Here is a 24476-nt window from a genome sequence, read left to right as displayed (position 1 = left end):
GATGAGACATCCTCCCCCTCAACCGCTCCATCTTGTACCGTGTGTGCGTTCCCCTGGTCTCCTTGCTACCGTGTGCCCTGTTTATTCCTGATCCCAAATATGAGTGCAAAGGACTGCATCCTTAATGACTTGTGTAATAAATGATTCAGACCCCCAGGCTGCAGAGAACAGGCAAGGAACAGCTAGAGAGAAGAAACAGGAGGAGAGGGAGGGAAAGAAACACTGAGAGGGGAAGAAAGAGAGGGAGAGAGAGAGAGAGAGAGAAAAAGAGAGGGTGATAGAGAGAGAGAGAGATGGAGTTTCAGATATTGGAATAAAAGTAGACATCGGCCCAAGAGAGGGAATGAAAGGAGAGGGAGGGAAAGAAACAGAGAGAGAGAGAGAGAGAGAGAGAGAGATTGGGCCAAAGGTAAATCTGAAATGAGGGGAGAAAGAAAAGGAGGACAGATGAAAGAGGGCAAGAGGGATCAGAGAGAAAGTAATAGAGAACGTGATTGAGACGCAGGCTTTCAGGTTTAGTCTATGGAGACCCAGCCAGGAAAATAGAGCAGGAAACATTAGCTCTCTCCAGAACTGCTGAAAATGACCTAGTAAGTACCCGACGCTCCACTCCAGCTCCCAGTCTTAGCATCCGCAACCACCACAATGTAAAGAATCGATGGTCATGTTGCGTTAACCATTGCACTGCAGAGTTCATTAAATAAATCATGGGTTCATTCTGCTCCCCACGGCAGAACAACAGCACACGCCGCCCTACCACATCAACCACCCCTATGAAAAAGTAATGACAATTAAAACATGCAAATAACCTTCTGCTGTGTTGGACTCAGAGCTCCATTAGGGGCGTCAGCCTTGATTAAGCCCATCAGAAACACTCACGTCACATTTCTGTCAGCGGCGCAGAAGACAGAAAGCCCCGATGGAGGGGAAAAAACAAGACAGTTACCTTACGTTGGTGTTACAGTGCATATATATGAAAGAGAGATAGCAGAAACCCATGATAAATGCTTTCTGAACTATTTGGGGTGCCGCCTCCAGAGGATTGTAGAGCAGAAGTGACTACAGGACAGCGGCAGAAACACGGGACCGCTACATCCCCACACGGTTCTCCCGTATCGTCTCGCATCACAAGACCTTGAGAGGAGACACTGAGTAGCTCGCTGATGCTCTCGGGCCACTTAGGAAGCACGGAACGGAGGGAAGGGTTGTTACTGCATGCGTCCCGCTGAGCTGTCTCCAGATGAGTAGTTCAACAAGCTCAATATGACAACAGCTCTCTGTATACTCACTGCTGAACAAAGCCTTCAGCGTTTGTTTCCCCGTGAAAACCCTGTTCTGTTTAACCCTAAATTCTTGTAAGGGGTTTTGTATCCGGGATGCCATACAAGGAGGAATTCCCAAGCTGGATTGCCGACCTGCTTTATGAGCAATGTTAAAAACATGCAAAGCTGTTCAGGTAAATCCATGTGAAAGCAACAAATCCTTTATTGATTTTATTTATGAAATCCACTTCGGTCATGACAGGGAAATCTATATGAAAGGGAGGAGCTGGATTTTAAAGACTTGTGCCAAATGAGACTTGTGCAAATTCGGTGTAACTCATAATTAGGAAAGTGGATAATAAGTAGTAAAGTAAGTAGTAAAATACAGTATAATTCATGTTTGGCTGTGCTGCTGCACCATATGCCGCCACTGTCGTACAACGGACAGGTGTGTTTCTCTACCGCTTTTAATCTTCTCAATCAAATTTTTGCATCAGCGCTAAGGTTGTTCAACCAACTTTTGTACTTCCAGTCCCAGTTTTTCCACGCCGGTCTGCACCTCAGCACCAGCACCTCATCAGTGCTGCTTTCCAACTGCTTCCCTCTCTGCCGGCTGTGTATCAGTACAAGCCTTACTAAACATTCCTCTGTTTCACATGCTTTTACTTAGTGATCTCTCATCCACTCTTTTGACTTTAGCGAAAGCCCCATGACTTATTCATGCTGATGGATTTTCCCTGTATACAGCCTGATCCGTCTTTTCCCACAGTCAGCTCTTACTGGATGTGGCCCAGTGGTCCCAGAACACACCCCCCTGCCTGCCTGAGTCATGGCACTGCCACTGCTACCTGTCCTAGGGGCATGACACCTTGTTAAAGGCCCGGTAACTTCAGCAAGGCTCTCCCTGGTGAAACACTTGTGAAACACTCCACCCCTCAACTGGCTTTGTTTACATGGTGATTGATGACATGTTTTCACTCTAAAATGTATTGTCTGAGCTTTTGATACAAGGACTGTCTGAACCACCGAACATGAGATTAATGCATATTTGAGGTTGTAAAAGTTTGTTGATGTTGGAGCAAACAGACCTGCATTTTGAATTATGATGGCTTAGGAAAGTTGCAAAAAGATTATTTTCTTTGTACTACTGGCAAGCTTGACAAACTCTTTAAGAACATAATGTGAATATTCACAGAGAGACTGAAACACATGCCAGATTGTTTGTTTTTTTAACACTAAACAGGATGAGTAGAAGGATACAAACACTGGAGGAGGAAAGTGTGGAAACATACAGTAGCTGAGGAAAGTTTAAAGGTTAAAGGCAAGGTGTGACAAAAAAATGACTAGGCAAAGTGAACAGTAGCACACGCAGGACAGAGCAGCACAAATAAACAGAAATGAGCATGTCAGACTCTAATAAAGAGATCAGAAAATGGGTGAATGGTTAAAGTAAGTGAATGCCAAATATAGATTGAAACTAGTAAGTGTTTCTCCAATCTCTCTGTCTTTCCCTCTTTCTCTAAATTATTATCAGACTATCTAATACTTATTATGAATGTTTTTTTATTATTGTTCTGTCTGACTAAATTTTCTGCTGCTGTCTTGGCCAGGTCTCCCTTGTTAAAGAGATCCTCAACGGCACTAACTTGGATAAATGAAGGTTAAAGTAAATAACATTTTGTGGAATGCAATTGGTGGATCAATACCCTTGGCTCCGAACAACCCCTCTGATTTGGGAACGCTTCAAAGTTCGCCTCTTCGTGTATCAGTTTCCTCTGCACTCTTGAGAATCAGTCAATACTTGAAATCTACCAGAGGCAGAAAAAAAAGTATGTTTCCCTCTCTGTTGCTCCATCGTCTCCTCCATTTTCTTCCACTCACTAATGCACTCTTGTCATCAGGGAGTTGGATCGCATAGTGCAAGCTAACAAAAATCCACAGTGACGGAAAACCTCGCTCTTAAAATCCCAATATCACGGGAAGGGAGAATTAAACCGTCAGAGGAATTGATTTTTTTTTTTTTACACCGCCTACGTAAACAAACATTAAAAAGTGAGACGTTAGAGCCAAAAAGGGTCAGCACACTAATGCATTGTCCACTGAAACAACTGTGGTATACAGTTTATAAAGGGATGTTCATAGAATGGGCCATATGGAGAACGGAATGATAAACGTTATTTGTTATTCTAAAGAAAATGGAGCGCATAAAAGTATGTAACGCTAAGTAGCAATGAATGGCAGTGGGGGGAAAACGGCGCAACCTTTTTAGGAGTTTGCTGTATGAAATATTCAAAGCCAAGTCAGTGAACAATTGGGGCAGAGCCACAGCTTCCTGAAAATAAATAAATAACTACCCAATACATTTAATGAAAGGGCCACTACTGTGGAAGCACGGCATTTCTTTCTGCTGCTTTTTCCAGGTTCTCACAACAGGGTGACAGACTAACCTCACACACGCTCGCATCACAGCCCCCCCCCACCCCCCGCCCCCATCCTGTCCTGGCCCAGACACAAACAGAGGTTGGGGGAGGGAGGGGCATGTTGAGAAAAGTGTTACCTCTCTCATCTGTGAGTTGAGGGAGAAGATGGGCTCACTCTCTCTCTCCCTCTCTCTCTCTCTCACACCCACACAAACACACACACACACACACACCTCCTCCATCTCCACAACCACCTTCCTGCCCAGAGCCTGTACCTTGCAGCTGCCTGAAGCGTCCATCCAGGATGGAGTTGAAACAGATGTTGGAAGTGCTGTAGCTCAGCCAGCGCGCCCGCTTCATACTCTTGGCCGAGGAGGAAGAGGAGGAGGAGGAGGGTGCGGGGGGAGGGGGAGGAGGAGGGGGAGGGTGCGGGGCAGAGGGCCTCTGACGTCTCGGGGTGCAGGAGGAGGACGAGGAGGAGGACGAGGAGAAGGGGGAGAGTCCCAGGGGCGCCACGGCGAGAGGGACGTGCAGCAGGGTCCCGTTCCTCTCCGGGTGGTGCGCCGGCCCCTGCTGCTTGCCGCCGCGCCCCTCGCCCCTCGCCGTCCTCCTGCTTTCGGCTCGCTGGGCCCGGTGCACCGGCGGGGTGCTCCTGCTTCGGCTGACGCTCACGCCGACCCGCGCCGGGGCCTCCTTCTCCGGCGGGGCATAGGGCCGACCGCCCGCCTCCTTGGTCACTCCGCCGCTCCGGAGGGCTGCGGTCTCCCTGCTGCTGGTCTTCAGGCTGATCTTGACCTCTCTGAGCCGGGGTTGGCTGATAGGGGCAGCGCGCAGCAGGCACGGGCTGCTCATCTTGACCCCCAAACAACAACAACAACACGCAGCCTGGAGCCGGGAGAGGAGCTTGGCACTCCGCACGTCTCTCCTCTTCTCTCTCTCTTGTCTCTCTGTCCTCCTTTCCAGTTCCGTCTCGTGCTCACTCCTGCCCCCTCCCTCCCTCCCTCCCTCCCTCCCTCCTTCTTTCTCACTCTGTCTCTCTCTCTCTCTCAGTTCTCTCTACCTCTCTCCTCACTGCTGCGGTGATGATGCTGTGCTCCCACTCTCAGGCGGCACGGAGGCTCAGGCAGCCTTCAGTTCAGTTCAGAGTGGTTTCTCCAGCCCCAGCCATGCATACAATATGTTTCTGGCTCCGCGTCCACGTGCTCCTGATGAGGCTGCGAGGCTCCCTCCCTCTGCACAACACTCCCACACAGTCGTGACATCACTGGATGGGAAGTGTATGACTGACACAGGAGTACAGTAGAGATGCACAGTGCCGGTGATCGAACATACATCTACCTATCTATCTAAGGAATGTGTTTTGTATGCGTATGCAAGGAGCAGTGTAAATGACTGTATATCCAATATGTAAGAGCGTCGAAGGCATACATATCTCCGAGTTCACAAGCTGTAAATCAACACTGGGTGTCAGTCACAGCCTCTCCTCTCTCTCTCTCTCTCTCCTTTCTCTCTCCTCTCTCTCTGTTTCTCACTTGCCTCCCTCCCTCTCCCACTCTCTCTCTCTGACAGGAAACTCTGATTGCATTACGGAAACATCAGTGCAGCAGCACTCTTAACACAATGCTGCCAGCACCCACACAGAAGCACTCCTCACTTAAAGAGACAGCGAGGTGAAAAGGGGGGAAAAATACGGCCCGGTAAACAGTCTAGACACTTACTCTAACCGTTTTGGCCACCCAGAAGAGCCATCTCCACACAGTCTAATTCGTGTTGGACCACCTCACGGCGTACCCGTCCAGTGTCTGTGACTTTGCGGACGTGAACATGGTGTGACCCTCACCTCCCCACTTCTGCGATGTTTCCTTCTGTCCCAGAAACCTTGCTATTTAAAACCCCTACAGACCCCGGGCAGCAGCCTCACAGGTGGGTCACAGCTTACAAGCTTAGCCAGAAATGCCAGAGATGCGTGCTATGGGAGGCAGACGGGCAGGGCAGCTGTCCAGATCGGTCAGACGGGGGGCATTCTGGGAATGTGCAAGTGATCCCAGTAACTTGCAGGGCGCGGAGGGGTGACAGGGCTCAGCTGCTGGGGATGTGTGGGACCACGAGACACATGCACGCACACAAACACACAAACACACACTCACTCACAAAACAACTCCGGCAGCTATCTAGGTGGGAGCTTTTGTAGTAAAATCACAGCTCAAAGGGGGGTGAGTTTTTGTAACTTTTTGACTCATAAATCTCAATCTGAGTGAAAATCCGTCACACATTGGACACCAATCAACCCTGCACAAGTCAAACAAACACTAATCCACTATATTTTGCATTCCCATCCTTTCTCCAGAGCCCACACTCTTAAAAAGACTGTGTCACCTTCAGCAGATCTGTGTGTCTATTTACAGGTAGCACATCTATTGTTACTTCCCGCAAAACGGTGGTTAACAGCTGCACAATATGGCATATGTTGCTACTTACATATACCAGTGATTCGCAACCTTTTTCATATCAAGGACCACTAATTTAGCACACATTAGGGCCACAAACCCCGATTTGATGACATTTTGTCTCTCAGATCCCAATCGGACAATATTTTTTATTGTTAGATATGATTTTGTCCAGAATTCCATGACTATGTGTTGTAGATAGAGAGATAACAGTGAAATTATGATCAAAATAGTCTTGTAAATGAAATAATAGTGAAGTTTAACATTTCATCAATTTGCTGGGGACCCCCTGGAACCCCCTCAAGGACCCCTGGTGGTCCCCGGACCCCACCTTGAGAATCACTGACATATACTATGCATACTAGAAAAAGTAACGCTGTATGCGCTGTGCCTCTGTAGACACACAAACGCATGGGAAAGGACACAGCCTGTTTACTATGCAGCCGCTCACCTGCGAGGGCCTTGATGCGTGAGCGCTCAAACAGCCTGGCGGAGCTGTTGTCATTGTCTAGTTCCTCGTCTGAGAGGTCGAAGCGGGTGTTGATGCGGCTGTACTGCTGCGTGATCTCCGCGTTGTCGAAGTCTGTGGTGGACGTCATGGCGGTGGCCAGCGTGGCGACTGGGGCGGGGGGGACGGGGGCGGGCGTCCTCAGGTGCTGCGGGTGGGGAGGAGGGGGAGAAACGGCAGGATGGACCTCAAACACTGGAGGGAGTCTAAAACACAGAGGGGGAAAACAAAGAGATGGTATTATGATTCATGTTCTTCTATATCTGTAGTTCACTGCACAGAAGACTGAGAATAGCTTCATACAAAACTGCATCAGTGTTTACAATAAGGAAGAGAGAAATCAGTATAGAGGTGCAGAAAGCAAATGGAGGTTAAAGTGTCAAAAATATAAACGATGATGTGAAGAACAGACAGAGTGGGAGGGGTTGCTAAGATAAGAAGAACCTCGCTAAGTGCTGCCTGGCCTATCGCTATCTGCTATTTCAAACCCAAACAAGACGTGTCACCCAGATCATTGAGCAGGTAGAAATCTGCCACCAATCTAGGTCATTCCTCCTAATGGAAAATGAAAAATGTCACTCCGATTTCCATCATCATTTTTCTTTCATTTCAGCGCTTAAAGCTGCATTAGACAACTTCTCACTCTGGCAGCTACAAATGGCAATGAGGGGTAACCGTTTGGAAAATTAGAACTTCAATACCCAGAAATCATGTGGGGTCAGTAAACTGCACACAGCACACGAATGTTTACCAACTAGCTGGTCTGTGATCGCTTTATACCAAAGGATAGCAAAGGGACAAGACAGACAAATGGATGGAGCGCTCGTTGGGACAGTTTGGATTTCGCTTTTAAGTTTTGATTCATCACTTTCTGTGAGGGCAGAAGTGTCCATACTTAGAATTTTTAATTTGAGCAAATAGCACAAATCTATAGGGTCTCAATTAGGAGAGATGGGGCGCTCTTCTCTCTTGCAGCCCCACTTTGTGATTCAGGTTCATAAGACATGTGAATTTTTACATAAAAATCTTGCCTATAGCGCAGCTTTAAAATTAGCCCCTCGTGTCCCTCAGGATCTCCATTTTGTGCATGACACGTTGCCCAACTGCCACCCTGCAGTGTGTGTCTGTGTATTCTCTGTGTGGAATGGCGGGTGAAGGTTAGCCGCTAAGATAGCTCTATCTGGGCGCAGCATAACTCTCTTATCATCCCTCACAGGGGGAGGGCAACCCCTCTCTACTGGAGAACATGACGGACGCTTTTCAAACCGCCCTCTCTCGAACGATGCAGCTCACAGAGTTTGAACTGCGAGTGCGTGTGTGTGTGTGTGTGTGTGTGCGTTTCTGTTGGTGTGTATCTGTGAGAATAAGTGTGCGGACGTGAGGGAGGGAACCTAACTTATGTTGGCACCATGGTATGTTGGTACACAATTCATAGAGTTGAATGAACATGGTAGAGTGTCCTCATGTGGTGCTCAACCGAAATGCATGCACTGATTACTAAATATTCTGTGAATATTCAGAAGTTTTCATATCATCAGAGAAGTGAGTGATCAGGGAAATATTATAACTAGAGATTTGGTTGCCAATGTGCATTTATTTTGCTTTTTTTTTCATGTTTTAATGTAATTAATGTGCTATATAATTATATTTTGTTTGCATGCATTTTTATAATAATCTAGTATAATATCAAATTAAGTGCCACAACAAGAAGAGCAGTGCACCCATCTCTTAAATTCATCATTAGGGTAAAGTACAGTTCATAGACCAACAGCTCGTCCCTGAACTCGCTTTGGGGAGGTTGACATAAGTTATCCTAATGTAGAATTATTATATCTGATATCAGTGTGTTTTTATCCATCCCTATATGAATAAACCAAAGACAAATAGAGTCCAAATCTGACCGGAGAGGAGGTTTGTCCGGTGTGTTAAGAGAGAGGAAGAAGAGGCCCTGGGTGACAGACAGTGATGACATCCTGCAGGTCTCCCTCCTCCTCCTCAGTATCAGGACTCTGCAGAGGGGTGTTATCAGCCTGGGGACGCTCCACCCACCACCGGGGATCCCCTTATCACCTCACACACACACACACACACACAACCTGGACAGGACGGCTGCACCACTCTCTTTACACACTCACATCCACAAACTGTCTGCGTGCACTGTACTGTATACAACACCTACAGTACGACTCTAATCATGTCTAAGGACCAATTGAATGCTTAATTTAGCTGTCAAACACAAACTGCATTATAATGCAGTTGCAAATGATACTATACTAGCCTGCATTTTATCTCATTTGAGCTCTATAGAGGCAGAGTGGCCTAATGGTGAGAGACAGTCCTGTAACAGAAAGGTCACAGGTTCACTGCCTGCCACAGCCAATGTGTGTCCATCAATAATTGCGGTGTCCTTGAGCAAGACACTGCACTCCTACCTGCTCACTCATAGTTAAGTCAGCCTTAATAAGAGTGTCGGCTAAATGCCGATAACGTAATAGAGGTGTCAAAACACCCCAAATAAGATGTAAACACTCATATAAAGAGTTAGGACAGAGCCAGGGTGACAATCTGAAATACCTGTGTGGTGTTTCTTCCTGAAACACATGTTGCTGTCACCTGCATGTGCATGTTAAGCATGATGAAGATCGCAACACCAATAAATGTAACAGACTTTTGGTGGCACATTGTTGGCTGTACAAATTAAAAATTCCTCTTTGATGAGCCCGAGTCATTGGGTAAGTTGTTCAAATATAGCAAAACATTAACAGAGGGATAGTGAATAGATATATTGTAAGTTCTCCATACATTCTAGTGCTGACAAAAGATCAAATTGCAATGCTTTTTTTGCTGAATATTACAATTGCAATATGAATTTTGATGCGTGGATATAGCTCGTTGTACATAATTACTTTTGCAGCCTTTGGAAAATGGCAAAAAGGTGGGAATGAGATGCTAATTCTTACGATTTGCTGAGTTTGAATATAATAAAGAAAATTCTCTGCAGTTCAACTTGATTTGTAGACCTGGGATTGCGCACAACACCAGAATACCTTGTTTAGGAGGTGTGAAACCCTTTTCCCTCTGATGAACACTTGCAGCCACAAAGTTGTTGTAATGTAATTCTGTAATAACAAGGCAGGTGCCACCTCCTTTCACCCTCCCTCGAATCACCACCTGAGATGAACAACAACTCCGGAAACCAATCTCACAGCTGTAACTAAGATCCATGTTGATGCTTCTACTGGGGAAGAGTACAACACATTAGCTGTCTGGGAGTGGGCGCATTATTCTGAGCAGCACAGAGTCAAATGAAGAGGATGAAATAAGAGATGGGTGTGGCCAAGACGTGTGACCTACAGTGTGTGTGAAACTGTAGCGGCAGCAACTGGACTAAGGAGAGAGGCCCGTGGTCCAGTGTAGACTGGTGTAGTGTAAATCTGAGACAAAAACACAGAGCGGATAGAAATCAATATGGAGGGTGGAGAGGAGGAGGCCCGGCTGCACGACTGAGTGATCATCAAGGTCTGCTGAAGTAAAAGTCCTGCAGGTTTGACTTTCTCCTGAAACTGCCAATATCAAGAGCACACCAATCAATGCTTATGAATATTAACCAGATACAAGGGAAATACTTAAAAACATTGTGAATAAGAACGCCTAAACACACTAAATGTGTTTTGCATAATCCATACTGAGCATTGATTATGTAGGCTACATTGCCATGTGGAAAAATTCCACTGTTGTGGTCAATATTGTTTTGACTGGAACAATACCGAGGCTGATCTTGTGAGAGGTTATGAGGAATCGATAGTAAACTATTCCTGGAGTGTGTTTACACCAAGTCCTGCTCACCCAGACTGCTCGACTGGTTACATGGCGGCACACTCTCACTTGTCCTTTTAAGGGGAATAAGGGATAAGGGGAACTCATTTGTAAAGGGGACATCTCATTTCTTTGTTATTTCAAAGGCTTTGACACCACACAGCTGTTTTCATTCACCGATAGGCATCATCAGGTGCTTTGTTTGGCAGGGAGAGAGAGAGAGAGAGAGAGAGAGAGAGAGAGAGAGAGAGAGAGAGAGAGAGTCTGCAATACTGGAAAGTAACATAGGGTTTACATTAAAACTATGCATATGGGCTTTGAATTAATTAGGACAAGCACTTTTATAGGCGCAAGCGCGCATCCAGTGCGTTATGTCATTGCGCGCAAGTTCAACAAAGTAACGGGCCTTGCTGCGGCCTACATAAGTAGCCTGTTGTTAAATGACTAATCAAGAATTTACCAAGGTGTAATTAAAACAAATACTGATAAATCATAATAACGACAGAGCACATAAGTTTAAAATAAACAATTACACCATTTGAAAAGAACGACCTTGTTTTACATGGCAGCCTGGTCCAACAGGTGGTTGGGAGGAAACTTGCAGCTACACTACAAACAACGGCAAACAATTGTAAATAGAACGAGCGGCATGAAGTGACCATTGACAGAAACTATTTGGCCGAGGATCAATAATTTTATTAGCCATAGCGCATTAACGGCAGGACTACCTTCAATTTACACTTACTTGCTTCTGGATGCTGTCCTGTCCGAAGGTGTTTATCTTGAGCCTTCTCCCTGCCAATAAAGCAATTATAATCCCATTGAGGCAGAAGGGTCCTGGTCAGAGCGGAGGTCTCCACAACACGAGCGGGGAACGGTCCTGGACAGGGGACGAGGGAAAGGGGCTGTAGGCGCCGCGCACACCACGGTCATTCCCGAGAGCCAGAGACTGACCCACCCTGTTGGGTTAAAAATAAAGTGGGCGCATCCAGTACATGATCTCTCCGCGCAGGGGACGGACATTCCTGACAAGAGCTGGTGACTCTAAATGGCAGAGACACTTGTGATCTCCTGTGCGCCCCCACCCCTCCCCTACCCCACCCCTCCTCGGCCTGCCCGCCTGTCCCTCTAATCGCACACACACCAACACACACCCGCCCACCCCCAGAAATGTCACCTCCACTACTGCCACAGTGTGTCCCATTCACATACAACATAGCTCCTAAAGTTGGGCCCGGGGACCACCAATTGGGCCATGGAGACACTGCAAACACACTACAAAAGATGTCCATCTTAACAATTAGTGTGATATTTTTTCTTAAAACAAGTGAAAACATTCTGACAAATGGGATAAGATAATTTCACTTGTTTCAGGAATTTCCTTGGAACAAGTTTCAATATCTTGGAATGAGGCAGAATAAAGTAGGTCACTCCACTGGTATAAAAAATGACACTTGTTTCCAGAAAATTCTTGAAAACAAGCTTATTTGCAGTGGAAGCAAGTGAAGTTATCTCACTCCACTGATAGATTTTTATTTATTTATTTTTAATAAATATGAGATTTTAAGAATCAACATTTGACTAAATGACTATTTCAACCTCATTTCACACGAGAGAATGTATAAGGATGTCTATTCGGATCAGAAGTTTCACTCTACCCAATGTGGTTACCAACCCACCTGCAAGTCTGTACCAAGTCATATCAAACAACAATAGGACAACTTACTAAATGGGTCCTTGGTCTAATGTGTGTTTCTCAAAAGTTTGGGAATCCCTAGTATGAGTTACAAATTATTAAAAGCCCAGCTGAAATGTTGAAATTCAAGATGCTGATCTACTGTTGACTGAATAATTTTTTCTAGCAGGCTTTTTAAAGAAAGAGGACGTGATAAAAAATGAAAAACACAAACAACTCGATATGTGTCAAGTGTATTCATAAAAATAACATGAGCACATGGGCTAAATTGCATCTCATTAGCAACAGGGACGGTTTCATAACAAAATACATTTAGAACACATTATCAAAACATAATAAAACATAAATAACAATGCTTTTTACACAGTGAAATAAGCACTTAAAAATATATATAGATACATATAAAATGAAATCAGTACAAAAAGTTGCCACTGCATTCCTTCATTCCCTGTCTCAAGGGAATCTCAACTTCAGCTTTCTTCTGTTCCTCTTTGGTTCCCCCAGGAACTTCTTCAGTCACAAACTGAGCACTGCAGCAGCAATGCCAAAAAAGTCCCGAACCTTCAACTACTGTAAATTATATGGCTTCATATCTGGATTCAGTCGACCCAGCTTTGACTAAGGACAGTCATGCCTTTGATCAGCTTCTGCATAGTTTCAAACACTGTACAACAATGAAAAAAACAAAAAAACACTTTTCAAAGTGAACCTTCATAAATGCATTTACCATTTTGTGCAAGCAACTGTAAACACAGTGCCGTGCTCTGCAAAGTCAAAACAATCAGAGCTATGAAACAATCAACAGCATTTTAAACAGAGGACAGTAGGAACAAAAATAAATACTAAAGACTTCAGAATCAGATGAGAACAAAAGCCCTTACTTATAACTCAGCTTATACAGAGGGGGTACCATATAGTACAATAGTGATATATATCTTAACGCAGCTTTAATAATAATAATTATGTGATACCTTTTTGATCCTGTAAGGAAATTCTCTTTCTGCTTGCCCCCCTCCACCGGGAGGTCAGAGGTCAAAGGTCAGCTACAGAGCAGCCCCCCCTGGAGCTGGTAGAGTTTCAGTGTCTTGCTCGAGGACACTTCAGCAGGGTGGATGCTTGCCAACACAGGAGCTTGAACGCGGGTCCTCCGGTTGAGGGCCGGTCTCCCTACTCACTACCCCTGCTGCCCAATACAAACAAATATAGAGTTTCTCCTTTTACTACAGAACTGTTTTTAGAGTATATTTTGCCCAGAGGGAGTGCCATTTAGTGGTGTAAAATTTGCAGTGCCTAGGGAGATAAACGAAACATAACAGACCAGGGTTGAATAATAACTGGAAACAATTCTTAGCGTTTGTGTGGGTGGGGTTTGCTGTATCACGACGCAACCCTGCTACCTGTTACATAGCTTACATACATATAGCTTCCCCCTTTTGCTGCAGAACTGCTTTTGAAGTATACCCTCTGCACAGGGAAGGTCACTGAGTGGTATAAAATATTCAGTGCCTGGGGAGATAAACGCACGTGCATCACAGATCTGGGCTAAACGGCATTTGCGAATAATTCTTAGGAGTTTGTTTGAGCGGGGTTTACCCCAAAAGTATACCCAATTGTATTTGAGACACTTTCCCTGGGGAGCGTCTAAACTTCCCCGCTGTCTTTGTATTGTCCTACCTGACAAATTCCACCCAACCTATACCTAAGTAGGCTAAAGTGAAGCATAGAAGTATTTGCAAATACTAGTTGACCCAGATCCGGCAAGAAGTGGTGCTGCCTATATGGTTTTAATCTCAGGTGTATGGACATGTCCTTGAAACCACAGGAACCACAGAAAAAACAGGAAAAAAAATGCTTGCGTAGTAAGTATACATACCATCCAAACTATGTAATTTTAGATCGTCTGTTGACCAAACCTTAAAATTTAGTTTGAATTTTTGCTAGCCCATCAGGATGTTTAGGAGGGGGAACTTCATAGCTTTGCAGACTGGGATAGCTAACCATATAGTAGTCTAAAACTTTATTTAATACTAGTTATGCTGAGTGGGTCATGCTAAGTCATTCCCTTAGCCTTATCAAAATCTTTGGTAAAATAGGATTATGATTGTTAAAAGCATTCATATATACATTGATGTACAAACATAAAAACACTATTTCAATATTAAAAAAATACCCTCATACAAAAAAAAGCTGTATGAACTTTGTAACTGGATATCAACGTAACATCAGTGCTCGTAAAAACAAAAGTCAAGTAAATAAAGCTCGGGTGCAAATTCAAAGAGAGACGAATCCCAGGCTGGGGAGCGTTTAGTCTAAGTGCTCACTGCTAATGTGTCTCCATGTGTCCTGCGGATTTACAGAGAGAGGAGAGCATCGAGCTCAGCGATGACAGCTGCCTGTCCTCTAGCTACAGTGTTCAACAGTCGGTGAGGAAAAGACGGAGTCCCTAGGTCCACCTGGAGGAGGGGAGAGGAGGGGAGAGGAGAGGAGAGGAGAGGAGAATTAGTAAAAAACACCATGATAATCCAAAGACTAGGATTATTCACATACCACTTTAAATAATCATCCTCTCTCACCTGCAGCAGGTAGACGACCCTGGTGACCTCCTGTCCATTGCGTCTGACGGGCTGAAGGACCCAGGCGCTGGGCATCATCTCCCCTCGCACAGCGTCCACACTGGGACGAGGCAGAGATTCCTCAAACACAGACTGCATGGCCAGCACACACAGGCCACCCTGGTGCAGAGAAGAAATTCATTAACGAAACAGTGCACACCGTGTCTTTTGATCAGTCAAGAGGCAAGTGCACACTGACAGGCAACAACTACTTCTGGATGAAACACTCCGCGCTGTTTGCTGTAAAATAGGAGGCAATTTCTAAAGGTCTGTTTTCAAGACGGCATTGTCCTCCTGGTTTCACACCAGACTAAAGACAACTTTAAATGGAAATTTCCCCTTCAAAGTGTGATTTTGTGTGTGGCTGCGGCGCAGACGCTCACTGGACCTTGCAAAATGACTACCACCAGTAATTATCTGGATCGGCTGGTTGATTGTGCAACTGTACTGACCTGTTTGGACTCGGTGCTGATGCAGCAGAAGTCCCGTGGCTGGCTGAGGTGGCAGGTGGACGGATCTGTTAGCAGATAGACTAAACAGAGACAGAGGGAGAGAAAGGATGAGTTAGATAGACAGACAGACAGTTGAGCAGTCGCAGATACAAACCTGGGAATAAAATAGGACAGAATAGAACGGAGGAGACAGAAGAGAACTTTATTGCTTAACAGTTGGAAAGCATAATGCATTTGGCTTAACCTTTATTCAAATTCGATATATATCACTACATTCCAACACATTAACAACGCGAAACATTCAACTCTACATCAGTTAAGTAGAGACAGTCAAACAGACAAAATGTACACTGTGTGAGAACAGGAAAGATTTGAGGTGTGCATTGGAGCATATGAACTAAGAAAGGTCATATGTATGCATGATAACCAACATACTGTAGGTGTGAGAATACAGTTGATCATGCAGTATGATGAAGTGCTACTAATTGAAGTGAACGTATTCATTCACAGGGTTCGTAAATACTTTTGCAAGGTAAATTCCATAATTATTCCATTACATAAAGCTCAAATTCCAAATAACCAGTATTTGTCAGTGTCTCATAAAATGTTAATTTTATTGTTGAGTAACTGATTTAATGTCTTGGGTCTAGCGTTGTCTGACTGACTGTAACTATATCATCTTACAGAAAACTAAAAAAAAAAGTAAAATTCCATGACTTTTCCAAGTTTTTCATGAGTGTAGGAACCCTGTATTAATTATGCTGTGATATGGAGACCATTTGAGGACACAGACTATTCCTCAGCCAGGCAGGCAGGCAGGCAGGTATTAGCTCACCTAGCTGTGTGCTGTCATCTAGTGGTCGTGTCCAGACAGAGCGGACCGACTGGTGATACGTGTGGCTCTTGGACGGTTGGCAGAGCAGACTCCACAGACTAGCGAGGGGCCTGTCCAGCTCTCCAGCCCCCAGGAAACCGTGGACAGACGGGCTGGAGGAGGGTCTGTAGTAGGCCTGGATGCCTCGTTCTGCACCCTGGTACCTAAACAAACACAGACACAATATATAAGCAATATGAATGATACTTCAAGTAAAGTAAAGCTTGCTCTTTGCAGCCTTTTCTTTTTATTTGAAAGTAGACTGGGAGGACGTAGTGAGGAAGTTGATCCCATGGTAGGTGATTAGGTTGTTGCCGCAACCTGTTCTCTTCAATTTAAATCGAACCAGTGAAGACCACCATCATAATTTTCAGATGAGTTTAATACAGGGAAATGATCCAGCTCACCTCCAGCCTGCTGCGGCCTTGCCCATGACCAGGTTGATCAAATCCCCAGAAGAAGCTAGTCGCACCTGTGGAGAAAAGATCTTACGTTTATAACAATTCCAATCACCATCACATCTACTATTCATCTGAACTGTGTGCACACATAAAGTGAGAATTATTATAATATACAGTGCATAACAGTGACAGAAAGTGTGGTACCATTTAAGTGTATTTATCAAGGCTGAATGTATTTGATGTTTTCTTTAATGAAATGAAATGCAGCAACAGTGTGAAGTACAAGGACATTTTCTCTTCAGGGCACCGCATTAAAAAAAAACAACATCTATTCTCATCTCTCATCTTATCTATATTACCTCGGCAAGAGCTCGACCGAGGAGACTGGACGTGATGTCCTGATAGGCTGTGGATATGGAAGAGGAGGAGCCAAAGGAGGCGGTGCGTTGCCGTACGCAGGTCGGGGGTGATGGAGATGAGGTCATCAGGGGCTCGAACCCTGCGGCAGGAGGCTCGAGGCGGACATCTAGTCAAACACATGGATGACAACATGGGTTTAAGATACAGAGAATAGGTAGGGGAGGATGTAGTGAGAGTCTGGTGGCAGACCTGGGCAACTGTTTTGGAAGATATTTTCAAATTGAGCGATTTGAGTTCATATTTAGGATTTTCTGAATTCAAAATGATGGCAAAATTTGTATGTTTGTAGTTAAATGCTTTTTTCCACATAGTTTGCAACCTTCTGCATCCTTTTGAGTGTGGAATACCCTTAATGGGAATTCTGAATTTTTGTACATGATGGTGCACACCAGTTTGAGTCTAGAACTTCGACTAGTGTTTTACCAAGGTCTGTTTGGGGTTTGTGAATCACTGTGCAGTCCTCACCCTGGGCAGACAGCCAGGCTCTCTGGGTCTTCACACTCTGAGGACCACATATAGGAGGACGCGTCCTGACCTTCAGCCCTTCATCCTGCAACCCTGTGGCCTGAGCCAAAATAACAACATCCATAGAGTTAGCCTCTGTAATGCTCATTCAAAAAGGAAAATTACTACAAATACGCAGCGACTTTATCATTCAATGAGGCATTTTCAGTGTTTTATTTGAAATTATTTGAAATGTGGAACATAGCTTTTTTTTTTTTAAAGGTTTGGTGTAAAACATGATTACAAGCCTTCCCAACGCTAAATATTTAATAAAAATCACCAAAAACAATCAACACATTTACATTTTTACATCTTAAGATATAGATTCTTAAATCTCAACTATTTAAAATCTATTGAAATGTGCAACATCATGCACAAACCTGTCCAGTCAGAGTGGGTCTGCTGCCATCTTTTAGTTGGGCTGTGTTGCCACTGTTGTAGCCTGATGTTGGTCCAGAGGAAAGGCTTAGGCTGGATTCTGTGTACAAGGTGCTGTTGCTGATTCTCGTCCGATACCTTAGGTCCTCCTGCACCACACATGGATGGAAACACCAAAGAAAATATCTGTAATACTGCAGTATAATGAGCAAAATGATAGATCCCCCAATATCCACTAAGTATCTTTCTTTAACCATCTTAATATAATGTTAATGTCAATACATCTAAAACATACATGGGCCAAATTGTATTTGCAAATACCTTTTAGGGTTTGTTTTAGCCTACTTAGGTGCCAAATGGGTTGGCATTGGTGCATAAGACAATACAATGAGTGCCAGAATTTAGTATCAATTTAGTATCCTGTCTGTGATTGACAACTTTCCTAATAGAATAAAAATTATTCTGACGCTGTAAACTCCACCCATCTGATGTCCCAAGTGGATTAAAGCAAACACTGAGAATTATTTCCAACTATTTTTTGACACAGGTCTGAACTAAAACTTCATATTGTGACACCTGGAGGAAACTAACTCTGATGGCACACAAACTAACCTTGACTCCCTGAGACAGAGCCTGCTGCTGAAGCCTCCTCTTCTCCTGCTCCGTCCTCTCTCGCAGCCGCTCCCTTGCCTTCGCGATCTCTGTCCTGGCCTCCTCGCGGGCTCGGCCGTAGTCCCGCAGCAGCTGCTCAATCTCAGACGGGTAGTGGCTCTCTCCTCTGGGAGGGTCTGGTATTCTGTCATATAGATACTTGAGTGAGATCTCACAGACTCAGGAAATGTGAAGAAACCTTGAAATTAAAGATGGTTGTCTGCGAATATGTTTGTGGGGAATTTTTCCACATTATACTGGAAAACATTTATATATCAAATTGAAGTCTAATTATGGGGATTGTCCTTTGGCCTTGTGGGCAGTCCAGTGTCTTACCTGGTGCTGTCTATCACCTCTTGGCGGAGCTGTTGCAGGTACTCCTTACGGCGGCTGAGCATGGCAGAGACTCTGGAGGAGGACACGGCCTCCTGAGGAGGGGAGCGAGGATGCTTACTGGGACTCAGACTGCGAGCTCGCCGATACGTCTGGAGACGATCCTCCCTCTCCTGCCTCAAACCCTCAATACTCCTTCGGTGTCTGAGAGGACAGGATCACAGAAACAGAAAACATATTTATACCATATCAAAAAAGTTGATTTCCACTCATTTTACAACACATTTGGCTCATTTTAATCATACTACCAAGTACAAGAAGAAGAACTGTCTCAACTTTGACTTTATACCAAGGTGCATGAAATGACTAGAAAAGGGAAAAATTCAGCTAGACTTGAAAGCCGATGGATGCTCTTCAAAAAAACTTAAATTGATGCAGTAAAAACAAACGCATTTCGGAACCCTGATGAAGGAATGTTGGTTTTTACTGCATCAAATAAAGGTTTTTTGAAGAACATCCATCGGCTTCCAAGAGTAGCTAAATTTTTTTCTTTTCTAATCATAATACCAAGATAAGGGCATTTGCCCAAAGATGAAACACTTTCATCACAAAAAGAATACATTATTTGTTTTTACAAAGAATGTCTGGAAAATGCATATCTACATTTTGTCTGGAAATTTGATTTCACCTAATTTTTACCATTTCAGCCAATTTTAACCATATCTTTAACCAAATCTGTATCTGGGCCATTTTCATCCTTACCTGTCATACAGCTGCTGTTTAGTAGGAACAGAGGTCGGTGGCTCCGCCTCCTCTCTGGACCGAGGGGAGAGCATCTTCAACAGTGTATCCGTCTCTCCTAGGCCGTAATGGAGCTTGGCCTCTGTCAGCTCCACAGTCAGCGGTGGAGGGTTCATGTTGAGACTGACCGTAGCCATCACCTGCTCTCTCTCCTGTCGCAGCCTCTCTATCTCCCTCGCCTTCCTCTCCCTCTGCACCATGGACTCCGCATTCGAACCGTAACTCTCCATCTCGTCCCACTCAGCACAGTTTCTGCTCTTGTCATGGATGTTGGTAAGAAATGCGGCCAGTTTGCTGGGGAAACTAGAGCGTTGTTGTGATTGTTGATGACTGATGCCAGACCAATCGGTGAACTTATTGTGCATGGGCAGGTCCTCTGGGAGCCTCTGGTGGTCTTGACATGGGGGGACACTGGTGATGGGTTTGATGCTCACCAGGACGTCTGTATTGCACTCACTGGGTGCCAATGACACCATGTCGTCCTCTTGAAGCAGGACAGTCCCGTCACTGACAGGGGAGGGGTTGTAGGCATCATTAGAATAGTCTGCAGAATCAACTGTTGGTCTTGGTTGGTATTCTGTCTGTTGTGTTGTGCAGCTTACTGTATTGTTATGTCTAGCTTTTGCCTGCTGTTTGCGTACATCAGCCTGTCTGAACGTGGGAGAGGTGTGGTTCTGCATAGTTAAGCCATTACTAGAAGTAGGACTCCTCCACTGAGGACTTTGTGGAGAGGTCATCTGCCATTTGGTATTGGGTAGGGAATTATCTTTTTCTTTATGAATGACATTTCTCCTGTCAATGTCTGTATATCTATCCAGTGATGAACTAAGGCTTGTAGAGCACTTATCAGATCCCTTAGGACTTGAGCAACTCATTTCACTCACCTTCTCAAGTGATATGGATTCAACTGATTTACCGGTGGAAACATCGCAATTCTGTCTGGGTATTTGATCGTTGTCTGAAACAGATGTGCATGCTGATTGTTCGCCGAGACTCAGAGAGGGCATAGTAAGGGATTCATTAGCAAGTGAAATGTGTTTTTTATTTCCAGCTTGATTTTTCTGAGGACATAGTGTGGATTGTTTTCCTCTCTGCTTCATACTTATCCTTGCTCCCACGGTGAGAATGGGAGAGGACGCACGGTCTGTGTATCTAGCCTGTTTCTTTGAACAAGGAGACGGGTCATTTCTTATAGAGGGGGTGTGATTTTCTTGGAGGCTGTTTTTTGATGATCTGCGGGTGATTTCAGATATTGCACCACTTTTGGGGGACAGTGCCTCAGGCGTGCTTTGCTTTGAGCTTCTAGAACAAGCAGATCTTATACGCTTCTGAGATTCAACTGCGGTCTCCACGGGGGATATTTTGTGAGGGGCATTCTCTGATTGCAAACCAGATCTTTCTGTTGCAGCAGAATTGTTAAATCTCAGGTCAGGCGTGCTCTGTATCTTTTCATCTGTGTTGGCTTTAGTTTTGACCATACCGGGCACATCCTCCTCTTGAGACACATTGAGAACCTCAGAACCAATCACTTTGACTATCACGTTGACTTCATGGGATTTGGACCTTTCGATGGGTGCTGTTTGACGGACAGCGACTTCTTTTTCCACTGGAGTTGAAGGCCTTTCTGTCTGAATCCCAATATCTACCGCTGTTTGGGTTGAGCAGTCTCTCTTGGTGCAGTCTTTAGAGTAACTATAGGAGACATTACTGATATTCGAGAGGTTAACATTTCTCCTCGGGCTGGATCTGAGGACTTCACCTGTTCTCATTCCCTGGACGTCCCCCAGCAGGTCTGAGGTGCTGTGAATCAGCTGGGAGAGGTGAGCAGACATGCTCTCTAAACTGGCCCATGTAGGGGATTCTTTAATGTCTTCTGTGGTTTTCCGTGTTGCAGGTACATGAGTGTTGCTCCTTTTGTGGCGGTCCTTCCTCTTCAGAGCACTACTACTGGTAACAGAATTAACCAGAGTTGTCTGAAGGCCACGCTCAGTCTGAGTGCCATGTTCACATGTCCTCCTTCTTTGGGCCTGGGTTTTGTTTGTCTGAGACTCCTCCTCAGAGGAGTAAACCAGCATGATCTCATCCACCTGACCAGAGCTGTTACCAAGACCACCAGGAACATCATTACTTGAAGAATTGCTGTTCATAGTCAGATTGGCTAGGTGATTGTCGGGACCAAAGGGCATTTGTTGACATGGTGTAAGTTGAGAAGGTGTGGTGGTCACTTGTTCTTTATAATCCTCAATACTGCTGAGAGTACTGGAGAGCCCCTTGTTGTTGGCGTAAGTGCTGAGATGGGAGTTGAAAGGAGAGTTCTGCCCATTCAAACCATTGTCAACACTACAGCATCTTGTCATACGCTTTTCAGCACAGTTCAGAAGTGGAGATTTGCAGGTTAGGTCAGCAGCACTTCCAAATGCTGGGTTCTTATAACACCGCTGATTTGCTTCATCATCTTGCCACTGGTGAACAAAGGGGTTAATGTCACTCGAGGCAAAATGCATAGGAGAGTCCTGAGGCTTCAATGAATGTTGTTGTTCTCGTCCTTTAGAATAGGGGATTATTTTCTCTACATTTGCCTTTTTTGACATTGCTTGAGGGGATAAAAGATGTCCTGTCTGGCTGTACTCTCTACTAACTCTAACCTGACCCTCATTTTGACCTGGGGTTCCAGTAGAACAAGTCTCCGTTTTAGATTTGCCCGCTGACCTCAATGTGGAAATACCTCCGTTGTTACTTCTAGTCTGTGTGGCTTCTTGTTGGCCATTACTCTGAGTTCCAGGCTTTACCCGTGTTGACGAAGGCTTGCTGCGATGCACCCTGGAGGTTATACTGTCTTCCTCATCTGATGAAGACTTGAGTGAGGAGTCAGAAGAGGAGGTCAGATGAGCCTGGACCATGGACCTTCTGAACCTCTTAGACTTCCCCTTTTTAGGCTTAAGAGCAGAATTACCCTGTTTACCACCAGATGCGTTCATCTCCCCCTCTTTAGGCATGGAATATCCATAACCACTTATGTCTGCGTTACCGTTTCCCTTTGGTATGCTGCATAGAGGAGAGGCAGAAATTCTAGTTTCATTTTTTGCTTCTACCAAGATTGCTGGAGCCTGTGCTAGTGTTTGGGGAGTCAATGTCCCATCGTCAATTTTGACCACAAGTCCACCTTTGGTATTGTTCTGGGTAAAGTTCTTGACCTTGCACTGAGAATTCAGACATTTTTTAACATGACATTTGTTGTTATAATTCATATTGACCACACAAGTCTGAGCCAAGTTATCCGATTGTGTTTGTGGACGGCTGGACTGATGCTGTGCTGTAATACAATGTATACCTCCTGTTCTGGTCTCTGTTTCACCGTTACCGTCATGCCCAGGACTAACAGCAAATGATTTTATCATGGCATAACCATCAGTGGAGGTATTTTGGTTGCTGTGATGTTTGTCTGGCGTAAATTGCTGAAATCCACCATCAGAGAATGATTTCATGGATACAGACATGTGAAGAACATCTTGGAAATGTTGTCCGATCATCCTTAGTGAGTTCTTGTCTTTATCTTGAACATTGGATGTTGATTCCATATTGGCATCCTTTATATGAGTACAGTCAGTTTTCATTTGTGTGCTGCCTATGGAGGACAATGTGTCAGGAAGGATTTGGTGAAGTTGTGGGCTATCAGGATTCAGGTTGTCCAATTGTTTAGAGCAAACATCATGGCTGGTAGGAGTAAGATGGCATGTTTCGGTTTGTTTAACTATATCATTCATTTCCAGAAATGAGGCATCTTTCTCTGCAGCGTTTACTTGAGAAGCATCACATTTTCTTGGTGAAGTGGAATCATTTATGGAGTAGAAACTAATAGGTTGCGATGTGGGGCTGTCAGGGTATTCAGACTCTCCATGGCTGTTCAGTGTCAGATGTAATTGGATCTTTTGGCTTTTAGCAGAGGAGCTTGGGGAAACAGAATGATTGTTTACTGGCTTATTTGATTTCCTTTCAGAAAAGCAAGAAGCACGGTCAACTTTGTGCGTCATTTCAGCAGATGTAAGCATTTTGCTGTCATGGCCAGCACTCTTTTTGATTGGCATATCTGACACCATGTGCTCACTTTGGTCCGCTATCTTTTCACTTTCAATGTTACCCTGTTCCATGGAAGGGTATTCACTATGGCTCGTCCCTTCTTTGATCTGATCACTCCTTTCATCTCTCTGCTGCCTTTCTTTCCCTCTATATTCAAAGCTGTGGCCAAAATGACATGTAGATGGAATCTTTTCTTGGCTGTTTGATGACAAGGCATTCAGGCTTTGGCTCCTACTCTCACAGATACCATCTGCATCCATCAATGACAATCTCATGTGCTCTTTCACCACTTCTGAGATTCTCAGGTCAATGGCGCTACAGATGGCATCCCACTGACGTATGTCTTTTCTATTTTCTGGATGTCTTCTCTGGTTATCAATGTGGGGCTCTCCACCTTGCTTTTCTACAACCACTTCCTCTCTTGTTACATCTCCGTTTTCAATTACTTTCCTCTCTCCAACAGAGGTACCATTCTGAGAACAAATGTAACCACGTTTAATAACACATTCAGAGTCCTCAAACATCTGGCAAATTTGTTCAAGTTTCCGGCACATGGGTTCGGACTCTGGCAATGCCACTGTAGCCAATGTGTCTTGTTTGATGCTGCCATCAGTGCCAGTAGAATCAAATCTCTGGCTGTCAGCTTCCACGGCAGCCTGTTTCCCTTTAGCGTCACTGGTGTTATTATTGTCATCAGGCCAAAGAGCTTCCTGGCTGCCGACTGGTGTGGAACAAAATGTTACCAACTCTCCACCGTTGCTCCTCTTTGGAATTTTCAAGCTGCCCATGAAAGCATCCTGTAGGCCTTTGTTCCTCTTCCTGGA

At 44.7% G+C, this 24476-nt stretch overlaps 2 protein-coding genes across 2 annotated transcripts in view; both read right to left on the bottom strand.

Annotated features, from left to right (window-relative positions):
- sptb (spectrin, beta, erythrocytic) overlaps nt 1–11473 on the bottom strand; it is a 47496-nt gene extending 36023 nt beyond the window's left edge. The window contains exons 1-2 of the mRNA XM_071915651.2: nt 11199–11473; nt 6581–6843 (exon numbers count right to left, since the gene is read on the bottom strand). Coding sequence (XP_071771752.2) covers nt 6581–6728 — 148 coding nt within the window. The 5' untranslated portion in view covers nt 6729–6843; nt 11199–11473. The remainder of the gene's footprint in view (nt 1–6580; nt 6844–11198) is intronic.
- An 897-nt stretch (nt 11474–12370) lies between these two features.
- The window catches only part of stard9 (StAR-related lipid transfer (START) domain containing 9), a 40922-nt gene continuing 28816 nt past the window's right edge, over nt 12371–24476 (bottom strand). The window contains exons 23-33 of the mRNA XM_078289631.1: nt 19537–24125; nt 18778–18978; nt 18403–18586; nt 17793–17939; nt 17374–17473; nt 16848–17014; nt 16495–16559; nt 16049–16251; nt 15214–15293; nt 14723–14881; nt 12371–14602 (exon numbers count right to left, since the gene is read on the bottom strand). Of these exons, the coding sequence (XP_078145757.1) occupies nt 14501–14602; nt 14723–14881; nt 15214–15293; nt 16049–16251; nt 16495–16559; nt 16848–17014; nt 17374–17473; nt 17793–17939; nt 18403–18586; nt 18778–18978; nt 19537–24125 (5997 nt within the window). The 3' untranslated portion in view covers nt 12371–14500. The remainder of the gene's footprint in view (nt 14603–14722; nt 14882–15213; nt 15294–16048; nt 16252–16494; nt 16560–16847; nt 17015–17373; nt 17474–17792; nt 17940–18402; nt 18587–18777; nt 18979–19536; nt 24126–24476) is intronic.

Source organism: Centroberyx gerrardi, chromosome 17, assembly GCF_048128805.1.
Source record: "Centroberyx gerrardi isolate f3 chromosome 17, fCenGer3.hap1.cur.20231027, whole genome shotgun sequence".
Lineage (NCBI taxonomy): Eukaryota > Metazoa > Chordata > Actinopteri > Beryciformes > Berycidae > Centroberyx > Centroberyx gerrardi.
The sequence above is the reverse complement of the archived record's forward strand: the minus strand, read 5'-3'. Positions and strand labels throughout refer to the sequence as shown.